The sequence below is a fragment of the Gymnogyps californianus genome, chromosome 9, assembly GCF_018139145.2.
Source record: "Gymnogyps californianus isolate 813 chromosome 9, ASM1813914v2, whole genome shotgun sequence".
Lineage (NCBI taxonomy): Eukaryota > Metazoa > Chordata > Aves > Accipitriformes > Cathartidae > Gymnogyps > Gymnogyps californianus.
In genome coordinates, this window is record NC_059479.1 from 267,490 (window position 1) to 282,399 (window position 14,910).

At 49.1% G+C, this 14,910-nt stretch overlaps 2 protein-coding genes across 2 annotated transcripts in view; one reads left to right on the top strand and one right to left on the bottom strand.

Annotated features, from left to right (window-relative positions):
* Positions 1-559: 559 nt before the first annotated feature.
* Positions 560-7,743, top strand: LOC127019619 (adrenodoxin-like). Its single transcript, XM_050901761.1, has 4 exons — positions 560-751; positions 6,010-6,134; positions 6,580-6,709; positions 6,966-7,743. Exons 1-4 carry the CDS (start codon positions 573-575, stop codon positions 7,084-7,086), a joined length of 555 nt encoding a protein of 184 aa, XP_050757718.1. The 5' UTR covers positions 560-572; the 3' UTR covers positions 7,087-7,743.
* A 5,060-nt stretch (positions 7,744-12,803) lies between these two features.
* The window catches only part of LOC127019750 (rho GTPase-activating protein 20-like), a 31,179-nt gene continuing 29,072 nt past the window's right edge, over positions 12,804-14,910 (bottom strand). Inside the window, exon 15 of the mRNA XM_050901954.1 lies at positions 12,804-14,706. Coding sequence (XP_050757911.1) covers positions 12,965-14,706 — 1,742 coding nt within the window. The 3' untranslated portion in view covers positions 12,804-12,964. The remainder of the gene's footprint in view (positions 14,707-14,910) is intronic.

Consider the following 14,910-nt stretch of genomic DNA (forward strand, 5'->3'; position numbering starts at 1 on the left):
ACATTTTAGACCTGGGAGCCTGCAGTATTGGGGAAGGCAATGATGTGGCTGGACGACATCCATGTCAAGAGCAGAATCCGTAAGTCTTACTCTCACCCTGTTGCTTTAAGAACTGGCATGCCCCTCTCTTTCTGTCCGTGCTCCTGCCACTCTACTCTTCCAGCCCTCAGGTTGCAACCCCTTGTATGATTAGACATTGCAATGAATATCGCTCCTGAAACTGGATTTAGGTCTGGTTCCTAAAAGGGAAGTCTGTAAGGCAAAACAAGGTGAGCATTGCTTGGGGACTGGTACGTGGAGATGATGCTCATGTTACCATGCTTCACCCAATTCCCATGCCCTGATGGACTGGACTGCAGCAAGATCTGAGCACAACCGCTCTGTCCATCCCTCCCTCCTCCTTCCCCTCCCTCCCTCCACCCCCAGGGAGGCTGTCCTAGTTTTTTCTTTTTTTTTTTTTTTTTTTTTTTTTTTTCTTTTTTCCACCCTCTCAGCTGTACTTATAACTCTTAATCTAGCTGGCCTTGCAACAAACGACAGCCCAGGAGACACGGAGCAGGACGCTAAATAGCATGATAGCTCAGGGCATCTCGGGGCTCATGCGACCCTTGCTAAGCGGACTGAATGTGAGCAAAATTCGCTTTATTTATCTCTGTGGAGTGCCTGAGCAGCACCACACTCCAGCTAAGCAGGGGTCAGAAAGAGCCTTCAGCTCCACGCACAAGCTCCAGGATGCCCCTGGGGAATCGAGGTGAGTAAAATGCTGAACCCCACCTTGCTGCGTCTGGAAGGGCCTTTTCAGGAGGGACGCGCACTTACCTCTCTCTGCCTTGCTCCACAGAAGGGAGAAGAGAGAGGGCAGTGCAAAGCATGGCCTGCGGGAGGTGGTGGGCGAGGAGGTGCAGGCTAAGCGGATGCTGAGGGAGGAAGGCGGTGCAGGGAGCCAGTCTGTGAGAGCTGCTGCTCCCTGCTTCTGGAGCTGTGGAGGCCACAGCTAGTGGCCTGGGCCCAGAGCACGAAGATGACGACATGGCAACAGAGTCCATTGACCACTGGGGCCCAGTCACCCGCCTTTGAGGAATGGGGACAGTGGGCAAGGTGTGTCGGACAGCTGGGCCACGAGCCTGCTGTATTCCTGCCGTGGGGAAGCTGGGATGACCCCTGGGTTGCTCTGGGAATTGCAAATTCTCTTCTCCCTGCTGCTGCAAAGGCAGAGTAGGGAGCTGATGATGTCTGCAGCTCCAGGGAGCAAAATGCTCTCTTTAGGTTATGGGAAGCCACGCTGCGAGCTCTCGTGCCTTGCTGGCGTGCTGCTCTCGACAGGGAGACGGAGGAGCTGGCTCAAGCGCTCGGCTGCCCAGATGGTGGCTGTTGGCACGAGGGGCTGTCCCAGCCCACGGCGCTGGTGTCCTGCCAGGCTCCTGAGGCCAGTGACTTGTGCTGGGCTTTGCTGAGACCGCTTGCTCGGGACAGGATGCACAGTTTATCGTGGTGGCTGAGTTTGTGAGTTGGACTCTGTGGCGGAAATTGGTCAGAAGCTCCTGTTTCAAAATGCCTCTAAATGCGTTTGGTCCCTGCCAGGGTGCAGGACTCCCCGCTGGTCATCTGAAAGGGCGGACTTTGGCCTGTTGAGGGGCCTGGTGGACAGAGTCCCTTGGGAGGCAGTCCTGAAGGGCAAAGGAGTCCAGGAAGGCTGGGCGTTCTTCAAGAAGGAAATCCTAAAGGTTCAGGAGCAGGCTGTCCCCGTGTGCCGAAAGGATGGGGCTGACAGGAGAGGCTGCCTGGCGCAGAGTGCTCATCTGTATTTCTACAGCAGGAGCTACTGCAGACTCCCTGCCAGTTTTTCCTCTGCGTAGTCCTTAGGGATAATTCAAAATGAGATTGCATTTCTCTGAGCAAAATGAAAGGAATTTGTAGGTCTCCTAGACCAGTACGATCTGGGTCAGACTGTAATCTGCTAGACATTGAGAAAAAGACCCAACCAACATCACAGAAAAGACAATAAACCATTTTGCTATCTGACCTTAGAGAAAAGTTATATTGATAACCTTGCTTAATGGGATTTATGAAGACTCCTTATCAATGGGTTTTCTTTCTAATTGGTTTGTTGCTTATGAAGTTATCTCTGGCAGTACTTGCAGGCATCTTGCTGTTTCGTATGGCCTTGGAAAGTATCTTTTAAGGAAAAACACCGACAGGGAGAACAACCACCTTCTTGAAACTCCCTTCACTAGTTCCCAGTGTCACAGAAAGTTTGATATTTTTTTTTTTTTAAAGGGAATAATTATTGGCATGCGTTGAACTTGCAGTGCTGAGTTTGTCACATCTTGATAAGATCTTTCCAAAGGTCTGACCATGTGTCCTGTGACAGTAACGCCATTGTAAAATAGTTCAGCCCAAGTGAAGCAAAATTGAATCTAATCTAATCAATTTTAAGTTGTTTTTAAAATCCTGATTCAAAATTATTTTCTTAACAAAATGTGAAAGGAATTTTTTTGTAGTTTCAAAAACGCCAATAAACCATTTCAAAAGTAAATAGAAAATAAAAGCTACAGATTTTCTTTCCAGGCTGTCCTGAAGCCGTGGGTACCCAAAGCAGGTGGCCTCCAGAGGAGACTCGAGCCTGGGACTGATTCGGGGGATATGAAGACAACTAGGCCAGTACGCGAGTGGGTCTGTGGGAGATGACTGAACAGAACAGTGAAAACAGGGAGTAATCAGGCTGGGTTTATGCCCCCAACAGAGGCACCTATGCTAAGAACACAGACAAACAGCTTAAATTTCCCCTACAGCCAGCGAAGAGAGAGGAGCTGCTGATAGGTGCTCTCTGTGTCGTGGTCAGGAGTGCTTGGCATCATCCCTGCTCTCGAGAAGGGTGAACTGCTGCACCCAGGCTTGTCCAAAGTCATGCAGGGGCTCTGTACTTCCTTATATCTGACTGGATACCCTGTGTGCTGTCGCTGGCTGCAACTCGGCTGTCTCAGGGCTCATTTAGCCGGCAGCAACAGTCAAAGCAGGGCTGTGTGCAGGAGGAACTGCACGGAACAAGTCCCCCTAGCATTCGCGGGAGCCTGGTGGGGGGATCCTCCTGGGACTGATGTTGGCTGAAGCTCTAGGTGCCTCAAAGACAACACGAATGAATTTTTCTGTCAGTAAACATGTGTGCAGCTTTGGGGATTGTTGGATCCAGCGCTCTCTGCTTGCAGGCAGCCAGCTCGCATTATCCTGTTGAAGAATGCATTGAGTTGCAGCATTACGTGAAGTCCTATGACTTTACCATTTCTATTGTGTAACAAATTATTTCACCCGTAACTGTAAAACCAGCGTTGCCAGGAAACCTGCCTATTTGCCATAAAAATGGAATAAATGGGTCTAATCCATCAAAATGTAGAGAGGGTTGTTTTGTTTTCTTTTGACATTTGAGAACTAGTCTTTAAATTGCTTATTTGCAAAGAAATGTCTGTGGGTGTCTCTATGAAGGAGACCGAAATGTCTTAAAGATGTTCGTTGGCTGTTCGCTTTGGGAAATAGGGTGGTCCTGCTTGGCTGCGCGTGACTGCAACGTGATCCTTCCATTCTGCACGTGGGAAACTCTTCCCTCTGCAGCATGGTCTCGGTGCGAACTTCGCAGCTGTTTTCATAACCAGGGGACCCTGTTGAAGACTAATGGCCCCGGCATTGTTTGCTGCTGAAGCTTTCTGAAAAACAGGAAGCCGGCGTCCTCAGATGAAGGTGCAGCGGCCCCTGTGTTCTGCCTCTGCTAGCTGAATCAAGACACAACTGAAAACAACAGAGCAGAGAAGGCAAAAAATATTGTTTCATCTCTTTTCTCCACTTCCAAATGTTGATGGAATATGGGGATTGGCTTTCCAAAGAGATAATTGTTTGGAATTTTCTGCGCCTGAAGTCTTACTGATGAAGTCCACGTGGCAACATTTTAAGAAACAGCATCCTTAATTGCTTAGAGATGTACTGCGATGATTTGTCAGCAGGTAAATGGGATTAGAACTAGATGGTGATTGTGACTTATGTGAAGCAGAATGAACAAGACCTGCAAACTTGAAAGAGGAGAACATTTCTTCCCCCTTTTCCAGTACGTTTTTACAGGAATTCTTTCCTGTCTCCTATTCAGCTGGATACATCCTCCATACTCCACCTCTGCCTCTTGTGAGTTAAGAAAGAGCAAAGGAAATTGTCTAAACTTGATCCTTATATATTTCTGTGCTTAACGTTAAAGGGAAATCAGCAGAGATCTCCACATGCTTCATTTTCATCTGCCACAGAGCAGAGAGTGATGAGCAGACAGGGTAAGTCCTTTCAGCTGCTGGTGTCGCTATCCCAGGAACAATTCCCATTTAACCAATTCCTCCTCCCAATCTCTGTGACTTTCCAAGAGGGTGCCTGGCACAGAGGAGCATAGGTGCTGCAGTGCTTCCTCGGCTGGCAGGTTTGCTGTAACGTGTGACTCTGGGGCTGTGCCAGTTTGTCTTCGGTGTATATTGCAAATACATTGCAAGAGATCAGGAGATAATATTAGAAATTCTCAGGGCTCTGAGCCATACTTGCTGTTTGTTTCACTGGCCCCAGGGATTCCAGGAGAAGTGTTACCAAGCTTTATACCAAACAGCACTTTTATTGGAAGAAGCTGGATGCTGCTTCACTCAGTCTTGTGTAAGTGGGAAAAATCAGGGGATTGTGAGCCTGGCCAGTTCTCACTGCGAAATTCACTCTATCTTCAAGTCTGTAGTTCTTTCTTCCTATGCCAGAAATGACAGCAGCAAGGCCACGGGGCAGCGCTGACACTGCTAGTGCTCAGGAGTTTATCAGAGCTGTGGGAGACAGAGGTGGATCTTTCCAGAGATTGGAGAGAGTGGTGCGTGTTGTCGGCCTGATGGAAGAGGAGAGGGTGGACCCAGCTTCTGCTGCTGGAGAATGTCCTGGGCTTTGAGGTGATGGGCATTTGGGCAGTGCCACGTTGAGAGGTACCGGGCAAAATACCCACTGCCTCCAGGGCGCTGCCCTGTTTCAGCACAGGAGGTGGGACCTTTGGGTAACTGGGACCTCCTGCTTCTAAGTGACCATTTGGGTATGTACGCTAAGAAAAACCACTGTTTGCTCATGTGCTTCCCCTGGCAAATATAATAGATGGTCTGAGAATATACTGCCTTGGTGAGAAATCCCTGACACCGCTGTTCAGGGTGGCAGCCTTCTCCACACTGGTGGGGAGAGCCTGGTCTGGAGAAGATGAAGTGGATGCTGTTTCCCTCTTATTTGTAGATGCGGTTTCCGCAAGTCAGCACTGAGAGATGCTGGTGGCCTTGTTCTTAACTCTCTACCAGATTAAATCTCGCAGGCTCTCAAAATAACTAGCAATTTCTCCTGAGCAAGGATCACGTCAGCTCAGAGGAGGTTACTCAGCACAGTTGCTCTGTAAGCTGGGACTGAGCATGTCTCATCACAACAAGGCTCCCTGTGATTGAGTTCAGGGAAGGAGTGGGCACTTCATGAAAGAACAAGCAGCAGAAAAGGAACAGTCATCAAGTAATCCCCTTGGGAAGGGGAAACAAAATGTAAATGACAGCAGCCCTTATTGCATGATTAGTATCTGATCCTGGTCATGTTTCTTGTTATTACATCACGCCATCCAGGATTAACATCCCAGGCCCAGGACTTGCAAATGCTTTGCCTGCCTACAAGCGCGCCCTCCGCCAGCCCGCCCCAGCAGAGGCAGTGGGTGCAGAGCATCTGCACTTGTTCATGCGCAGCTAAACATTTATTCTGAGGGACGTTTGATAAAGTGGGAAATATTTTGGGTCAACTCAGATTTGCCGGCCACTCAGAACTGACAATCTGAATCTTTTCTGACATGCGTGGTGTAACCCTTCTAGGAAGTGTTTGTATGCACGTTTCCCTCCAAGTGCCATGTCTCTAGTGCTCAGCCAAAAGACCGCAACAGTGGGTGTGCAGGAAAGGGTGGGCTCCTCTGATTTTTGCAAACTTGTCTTACAGCTCTGCGGACCAGGTGACGGTGCATTTTATAAATCGGGATGGAGAGCGACTTACGGCCACAGCCAAAGAAGGGGAGAGTTTGCTGGAAGTGGTGGTCAATCAAAACTTGGCCATTGATGGATTTGGTAGGTGTTGCACAAGAGTGTGTGCTCTTAGGATTTATGTGTCTGTGCTGTGACCAGTGGGTACCTGGGAACAGTGCAACTGTACACATGCCGCTGTGTTCTGGTGAGACCATGAAGCAAGCTTCTCTTCCCCAACAGCTGCTTGCTGGGCTGGCTTACCGCACTGAGACGGCAGTGTGACTTCCACACCGTCGCTGCTGGGATTCCAGCGGCCTGTGTCAATGTGTTCAGCTGGTTAGAGTTGACGTACAAATTTGAAAACTGATTGTGAGCCTCCCAGAGAAGAGGCAAGCTGAAATCTGCATCCATCTATCGTGTTTTCTGGCATCTCTTTTGACATGCTCCAGATCTGTTAAAGGACCTTTTCTCACACTGTTCCCAAAGATGCTCTCTCTCACCCCCTTGTTTTTTCTGGTTTGCTGTCACTCCCTCGTTTCTCCACCAGGTGCATGTGAAGGGACATTAGCCTGCTCCACTTGTCACCTCATCTTTGAGAAGGAGACCTTCCAAAAGCTGGATGCCATCTCAGATGAAGAGCTGGACATGCTGGACTTGGCCTATGGACTCACTGAGACGTAAGCCTCCCTGCTGATCGCAGTAGATTCTCAAGCCTCTGAGGCAGATTCTCAGCACCTGGCACCTGCTTCCAAGGGGACAGGACTTACTCTGCGTTACGGTTGTGCCTCTAGAGCTGCTTTCTCTTGGGGCACAGGAGACCTTTAACAGGAACTTTAGTGAAAACCCAGCCTGGACCAGACATCCCAATGTGGGTGGGGAATTTCTTCCTTTACTGTGGGAACAGGTGAGCCTCACTTGATGTTTTCTTCTCAGATCTCGCCTTGGCTGCCAGGTGTGCATTAAGAAGTCGATGGATGGTCTGACGGTGCGGGTCCCCATGGATGTATCAGACATCAGGAGACAGCTGGAGGTTGGAAAGCAAAGCAAACAGTAGCTGGAAATGACTCCTGCACAACTCACGTCCTCATTTTAGGTGTGGCAGGGTACTTCGCTTTTGGTTAACACTATTGCTTTTCGTGGCTGGCTTGCAGTAGACCATAGAGGTCTGATTCAGTATAAATGCCTGTTGGGCAAATCTCCTATTTAAACAAAGCTTAATGCTAGGGTCTTTGGTACATGTTTTAAGTTAAGTGCTTAAGTGCTCTGCTGAACACAACTGGACTAAGCGTATGGCTTTACATTTCCCTGGGCGGTGACAGTAAACATCTGTGCTGTATGTGACTCACCCTCTCCTTTGAAATTTAAGGAATTCTGCTATTCTAAGTAACTGCTGGGAATTTTGCAAGGCTTGGCTCTTTAACTGTAGAGCAGATTTTTCCCTATTTGGGAAGCTGAAGAAGAGATAGCTGTTCCAAATAGAACACGGTGTGCTGATTGGCTTGATGATATAGGCTAACTGAGTGTGGTTAGTAAGAACATGCTGATAACCATTTGAATGCTGACATTTCCTATAAGAGGGAACCACTTTCTATGAATTGAGGTGTTACATGTCACTGAATTGTTATGTGCCATGATCTTCTGCTTTCTCCAAATATTAAATTTTCCCATTGCTGTACTACCACATACGTCAAATAAAATTCTAATAATCAGGCTTTTAGACCTATGAGATGCACTTTTCTGGTAACATGAGCCTGGTTGGAATAGAATGAGTTTGATGGAAATTTAGGTGTAATATCCTGTTGCCCCAGTTTACTGCACTGGATTTTCCCCTCATGTTTGAGTGAATGTGTCAAACTTGCCATCTAAATGTCGTAGAGAACCCGTGATCTGTAACTGAGTTTTCCAAACAGAATTCTGCACAGAAACCTTTCCTGTGGATTTAGTTAAAACCCAGGCTATGTTTAGCAACCAATTTAAACCAACGAGTTACTATTCTTAGGCAAGGTATCAACCCCATAAAAGATGTATACATTTAAAAAATGCTCATTTTATATTAGAGCGTTCACAGTTTTATTTGGCATAAATTGCAGTTTAGATCCGGGGGGCAGGACTGCCCTGTGTGGGAGGCCAGGAACTGCTCCATGCCTGTCACAGCCCCTTCCAGCTGGCTCGGAAACCAGCGTAAAAACCCTTTTGCACACCAAAAGTTCAGTCAGTCAGAGGAGCACGTGGCACTTGTGCTCAAATATATTTAAGAAGGGGTGACAGCCGCTAGGAGTAGGAGAGACAAGGAACATGCACAAAAGGAGACGTGGGAGTTGGCACGGGAGGAGGGAGTGGAGGAGGCAGGTGGAAGGGGACAGTGTTGGTGACCCAGTCGTGGAAGGAGGTGCTCTGTCCCAGAGGAGGCATACCTCTGAAGGGACTGTAGCCCATAGATGACCCACGCTGGAGCAGGAGCAGGGACAACCCTGAGGGGCTGCAGCCCATGGATGGCCCATGCCAGGGCAGGGACACCCCTGGGGGACTTGCGGCCCCTGGAGGATCAACACTGAGCAGAGGTAGCAATTAAGAGACCAGGAGGACTGGAAGTAAATGAGTAGGAAGCCAGGACTGGCAGAAAGAAAGTTAGGCACATACCCTGACCTCCTGTGCCACCTCTTCCCTCACTGGAAGGGACTGGGAGGGACTGGTGAAAGCAAGGGATGTTGAGACAATGAATTGGGTTGGGGGAGAGTTGGGTTTGACTGAAGTTGAGCTTACAGAAGGATGAGGAAAAGTGTGTCCCTGTTCGTTTAATTGTTTGTCATCTTTTTTTTTCCCCCTCAATACCTGAATCAGTAATTAAAAGTTTATGCTAATTGGCAATAAATTAAATTAAGTAAAATTCCACAAGTTGAGGTGTTTCAGCCTGTGACAATAGTACCTGATTAGATGGGTGAAAAACAAATTTTGTATAGAGAGAGAGGTAGTATCTTTCATTAGACCAAATGGTGTAGCTGGGGGGAGAGGAGGGTAAACACTTTCAGACGTACAAGTCCTTCTTTAGATTTGAAATAAGAGCTGGAAGCTCCACGTTTAAGCATCCTGGTGCTTGGTGACTTCCAAATACATCTCTGCATCTCAGGGAGGGCCCATCCCACTTGGGAGTTTTGAGAAAGGAGTTTTGGTCGTAGTTGGATATAATATGTGACAGGAAAATGACATCAAGCAGCACCCTAAGGCATCACCGATCGTGTTCTCAGCAGGTGTAAATCAGTGTCAGAGGCAACGACTGTGAGGATGGGGTACTTATGGGGTACTTTCCTATTGAGGAAAGGGGCCCTTATTTGAAGGTTTTGTAATTGTCTTCCTTGCACTTTCCAGGGGTGCTAGTCCAGAGACCCCACCACATGACAGAAGATGAAAGAAAAATATATTTACAAGGAAGACAAAGCTAGAACAGTTGCACCTTCCTTCTTTGCAGGAAGGCAAAGAGCATTCCTCTTCACCCTTATCTTGACTTGTCAGCTGCTGTGCAGCTTTCCCCTCTGTGACACCCGCACCCATGGGAGCACTGACAGCACATCCGCAAGCTGCTGTGGGAGCGTGGGGTGAATCGCAGCCCCAGGTGGCATGGTGACCCACTGCTGGGTGACTCCTGCCAGGGACTGACGGGAAAGCAGGGTGCTCTCACAAGAATTAAGTCAGAATTTGTATTTTGGGCAATTTATACTCGTGACCCTGAGTTTCGTGGGACTAAAAGCAGTAGTTTGGCATTATTGTTCAGCAGAAGCCAGGAGCTCTGGGACCTTTTTGTCTTTATGGCACAGTCCCATGGGGACTGTGGCCAGGATTTGGGGGGTTTAGAGGTGGGGCATTACATTAAGGCACTTACCTGTTCCTCAGCTACACTTGGAGCGTGCTGGACGGTGGCACAGCTCACAGGTTTCCCGGTCTGCTATCCCTAGGAAATCTATGACTAATTTGCTACATGTATTTTGATGGCCTGGAAGAAAGTGGAACACTTCTGCTAACTTAGTGGATGTAGGATTGGGTGCCAAAATATGGGGAGCATCTCGGTCTCCAGCAAGCTGGACTCTCAGAATTGCATTATTTGCTGGGCTCCTTGAAGGGGAGTGCTGCAGGTTCCCATGCCCAGGCCTAGAGGCAGCAGGTAAGCAAGGTCTCTGCGCCCTTTGGGGACCAAGTCTCCCTCTGTCTTGTGTAGCACCCTGCCTCTGCTGTGCAGCCACATGCTCCTAAAGGGACCAGTGGTTTGTGCCATCTCTTCTGATAAATTTTGGAGGATTTTGTTTTGTTTTAAATGAAGAAAGATTATTAATAGAGAGCTGGGTTAGAGCAACTATCCAGGGAAATGTGCCCATATTAGGCAGCCTAAGATGAGAAGAGGAAAATGTGTGTTTTGCCCTGCCTCTCCCAGTGTTTCTATAAACTGATCTCTTTCTAACTTGCTCGTAAGTCTTTTAGGTGACGCAAATCGTGAGCTCTTACTCTGCATTTGGTCCAGGTCCCCCTTGTTTGAACTGAGACCGCCCCAGCCACTGAGCCAGTTTACAATCCATTAGCATGTTTAGAAAACAGAAAAATCTCTCTTCCAAGTACAGACAGACTTTTCTCGTAATATTGAGTGCTGTTTCACCTTCCTGAAAAGACACAAATAAGAGTAATGCCTGAGCTGATTTGCTGGAAGAGGGCTCCTCGTCGGCACGGCCAGCCTCGCGGCTCTGGGGTGGGAAGCACGTGTGTTTCACAGCACGAGTGTTTCACAGCACGGTTCGGTGTTTTGCAAACGCCGCCACCCAAGCACAGAAGAGAGGGAAGTAAGAGCAAGGGAACAAAAGGTGATCGCTGCACCACAATGACAAACAAACTTGTGTGTCTTTTATTGAAATAGTTACAACTGTAGCTCTGGAAAAAAAAGACTGTGAATGCCTCATCAGTGTTCATGTGTGAGGGAAATGATGGCGGAGGGGGGGCTGTATTACAATTATATACACCTTTCATCATACGAGGGCCACCAAGGTGATCTGGGACAGTGAGTGCCACATCTGAGAGTTAAACACCTTGCGTACAACAAATCAAACTCTGTACACCTTGGAAAGCGGGCTCTGGGCTTCCCCCTCTCCCCACTGCCCCGGTATTCGATGGTGTGAATTTGGAGTGCTGGGCCAGCTTCCTGGCACGGTTACAGGCACCTGGCAGACGAGCGGAGGCATCCGATACCTACTAGGTCATTTTACAGAGGTGGCTTCCTGCTCTGTGCACGGACTGAACCGTGCAGGTGTCAAGCAACTCCAGGTATGGCTATTTGCAGACACTCAGCAACTTGCGGGGGGCACTTACTCCACAAGGACTACCTTTCAGTCGTTAGGATTCATGTATTTCTCTTGTCCTTCACCCATTCACTGTTAATTGAGTAAAAGGAGTGTCTCTGAGAGAAACCACCTTAGAAAACTTTCACATAGCTTTCAAATGAAACATCCTGACCCTTTTAACCTTTGAGACTTTTCCCATCGTTTTCTTAACGCCTGTCAAACTAACATGGTGCTGTCAGCTTCTTTTTAGAGCTCGGCTACCAGCATCACAACCCTCCAAGCAAGCCCCATTATGGCTGTCGTGCTTCTGAGCATTGCTTGGAGTGGAATCACAGGGATGCTCCAAAGAGTCCACTGGCTGCATTTCTTTAGTGATGCAACACAAGCAGCCTGCTTAGCACATCCCTGCCTGGCACTTCTCCAAGCTTAATTCTGCTGGAGCACACTGGGCCATGTACTATGCTGAGTGGGAACTCAATGCTTCTCTGAGACAGCATCAGTGCTGTGGAAGCCTGGACAGTCTCAGCTTATGTACTGTCTGACAACTTTCTGGCCAGATGGGACTTTGCTTCAGCATCCACTCAACAACACTCTTGACAACTTCCACAACTCCTTGACCTCATGCTAAAGCCAAATCCTGCTTAAGTCCCTCTCAGCATGACTAGGAATTTGATTAGTTGCCCCATCCACACTGCCTCTGGAAAGGGCCTTCTGAAATGCCACCATCATTTACAGGAATATAATGTCACCTTTTACTAGGACTAAAAGGACCAGCTCCTCCCAGAGGACACCAAAGATGAGAAATGTTCATAGCCCTGCCACAGTGGCAGTGCTAAAATCCTTTATAGTAACTGTGGCTCTGTCAAATGCTAGGTTTGGGAGAGGTATGAGAAGTGAGAATCAATGCACAATTAATTGGGGGAAAAAAGCAATCTTGGGGTTAAAATGTTACATATGCCGTCTGTCAGTGAAAGCTGGGCTTTGGGCTCTGGGCTCCGTTCGGTGTTTCTGGAACCCAGCCTCAAACAGTAACGAACGCAGACTGTGAGCTAGACCAACCGGCGGACAAAAGATGAGCAGAGAGAAGCAGCAGTGATTTCTGGGATGGAGGTGAAGGGTCTTCCTTTGGATGAATGGTGGTGATGAACAGTGAATAGTGGAGGATTTCGTGCAAGCGTAAAGATTTTTAACTAATTCTGATGGAGCATTAGCTGTCCCAGTTCTCTGGTCATCCACACACATCAGCAGCTGACTGGAGAGAACAAAGCGGAGTTTCTCCTTTCCCACTTTAAAAAGAAATGGGCTAATTTCAGGTCGGCTAATTCACAGACAGGGAGAGTCTGGTGGCATTCAGCCCACTAGACACCCAGCCAGTGAAGTCTCTTCTGTAGAAAAAGGGTGTAAAGAAAAAACAAGAACACCCCCTCGCCCCCCACCCCCCCCGCCCCCAGCCAAAACGAATGTTAAACCCCAACATTACATACACATTAGTATCACTTTACACTTATTGCCCCATGCAGCCTGCTGGATTCTTCACACCCTGCTCATATCTTACAGAATATTTTCTGCTGCACATACACAAAAAAATATTCAGTTCTTCCACATCCACCCCCCCTAGACAAACGTCTCTTCTGCAAACGCCACTGTATCACGCTCCTCTGTGGCCACCTCTGCCAGTGGCTGGCTCCTGAGCCACTCCACCCTGCTCCGAAGGAGTTCGTTCTCCACCGCTTCCGCCTCAGCCGTGGGACAGGTCTTGGTTTCATCGTGCTTGAAATACTCCCTGACGGTGTTTCGAATGGAGGCGGGGAGGATGATACGGATGGTGTGGCTGAACGTGTTGAAGCCCTTGCTCTGGGTTGGCGCCTGCGCCATTTCCACTGGCTTGCTCTCCAGCTCCTCGGGAGCGGAGGCGCTTTGGGGGCTCTCTTTGTGCTCTGCCTGCGGGGATGGGATCGTTGGTTCCCGGTGGTAGCGCCTGGAGATGGACTGCAGGACAAGGGGGGTATTCTGCCCATAGAAAACTGTCTGGGGGATATGGACTCTCACAGTCTGCAAGCTCTTGGACAGGCTTTGCTCGCTGCTGCTGCTGGGCGGGTCACTGCTGCTGGTGTTTGCCATGGGTCTCTCCTCTTCCTCTTCCACTGGAGACCCCCGAGAGCTTTCTTTATTTGGGGCCATGTAAAAAGTTATCTTGGTGCGCTTCAGGCTTTCCTGGCTTGGAGGGCAGGCATCAACACTTTTGATTTCTATGTTTTTCACTGCCTTCTCCCTCTGCTGCTGGTGGCTGATGGGTGGGGATTTCTCGCTGGCTGGGCTGGCAGCTGGGAGCTCAGGGTTTTGTTCAAACTCTTTGGTATAATCCCGGCTCCTGAGCCCTGGACCAGGGCCCCCGACACAACTCAGCTGTCTCTCCTCTTCTTCCCAGTCAATGTCAGTTAGTGGGCTTCCCATAGCAGCTCCACTGACAGATGGAAAACTTTTCCTGTCTCCAAAGCAACGAGTGCTCTCTACAGCCTTGGGTTCATGCTCATGGAAACTGTCCAGGTCACACGGATGTAAAGGCACAGGAGACGTGAAGGACTTGTGCCACTCTTTCGGGGACCTCTTGGCAATCTTGGGCGACACAGCATGAAGCCTGGCAGATGTGCCGAACATGAATGGCAGGGATGAGACATCTGTGGGACTGATGGCTGATGACTCTGAGCAGTAGGAGAAAGCACTGTCTAAGGAGCTGAGTGAGGAGGCAGACGGGGAGGTGGTGGTAGAGGACAGGCTAGAGAAGCTGGACCTGTTGGACAGGCTGGATTTCTGAAGGCTGAGCTTCTTCACCGTAGAGCTGGCCTGAGGCGACTGCCACAAGTTCTGCCTGGCCTTATGAACCCCAGGGCTCAGGCCTTCGTCAATCAACTTCTGGCTCTCCACCTGCAGCTGCTTGAGCCTGTGGATGTAGTCTGTATGGCTGTGCATGATGGTGGCATCGCAGCTGGACTGGCGGGCCACCGGCTCGTGGCTCTGAGCAGGAAGGTGGGAGCTGAGGCAGACGCTGGGCTCTGATGAGCACCGGTCCCTGGCCGGGCTGAGTGAGCGTATTGAGCCGATGGAGCAGAAGGAGCCCTCCTCTTCCAGGAGGTCGTAGCTGTCTGCACTGGTGTTCTTCCGGGCTTTGCTTTCGTAGCAGGCTGTGATCTCACTGAACAAGTCCCAGTCCTCCTGATCCTCATCGAGTAACAAGCTGCCGGATGGTTCGAAAATGGCATCTGTTTCAGGTACCAGGTGGTGCTTTGGTCCTTCTGGGTCACAAGCAGAAAACTCCAGCTCATCAGAGGAATCATCATGCTGAGCCAAGCCTATGCCTGGGGCAGAGAACGCAAATTAATTTGTTGCCTGTGTCTCCTAACCCCATCTAGTACCTTACAACCAAGGCAGGGAAATATTATCAAGTCCATGGAAAAGCAAAGATGATCCATTATTTTCACAGGGACCAGAGCAGGACTGGGAACAATATCAAAAATTCTGGCTTGATGACCGGAGCTTTCACCACTGGCCTGTATTCATAG

Bases quoted from the DNA above. Each gene is read 5' to 3' on its own strand.
- LOC127019619 (XM_050901761.1), top strand. From the start codon at position 573: ATGATAGCTCAGGGCATCTCGGGGCTCATGCGACCCTTGCTAAGCGGA. The intron at 752-6,009 runs GTGAGTAAAATG...CTTGTCTTACAG, and splicing joins GATGCCCCTGGGGAATCGAG to CTCTGCGGACCAGGTGACGG. The intron at 6,710-6,965 runs GTAAGCCTCCCT...TTTTCTTCTCAG, and splicing joins GCCTATGGACTCACTGAGAC to ATCTCGCCTTGGCTGCCAGG.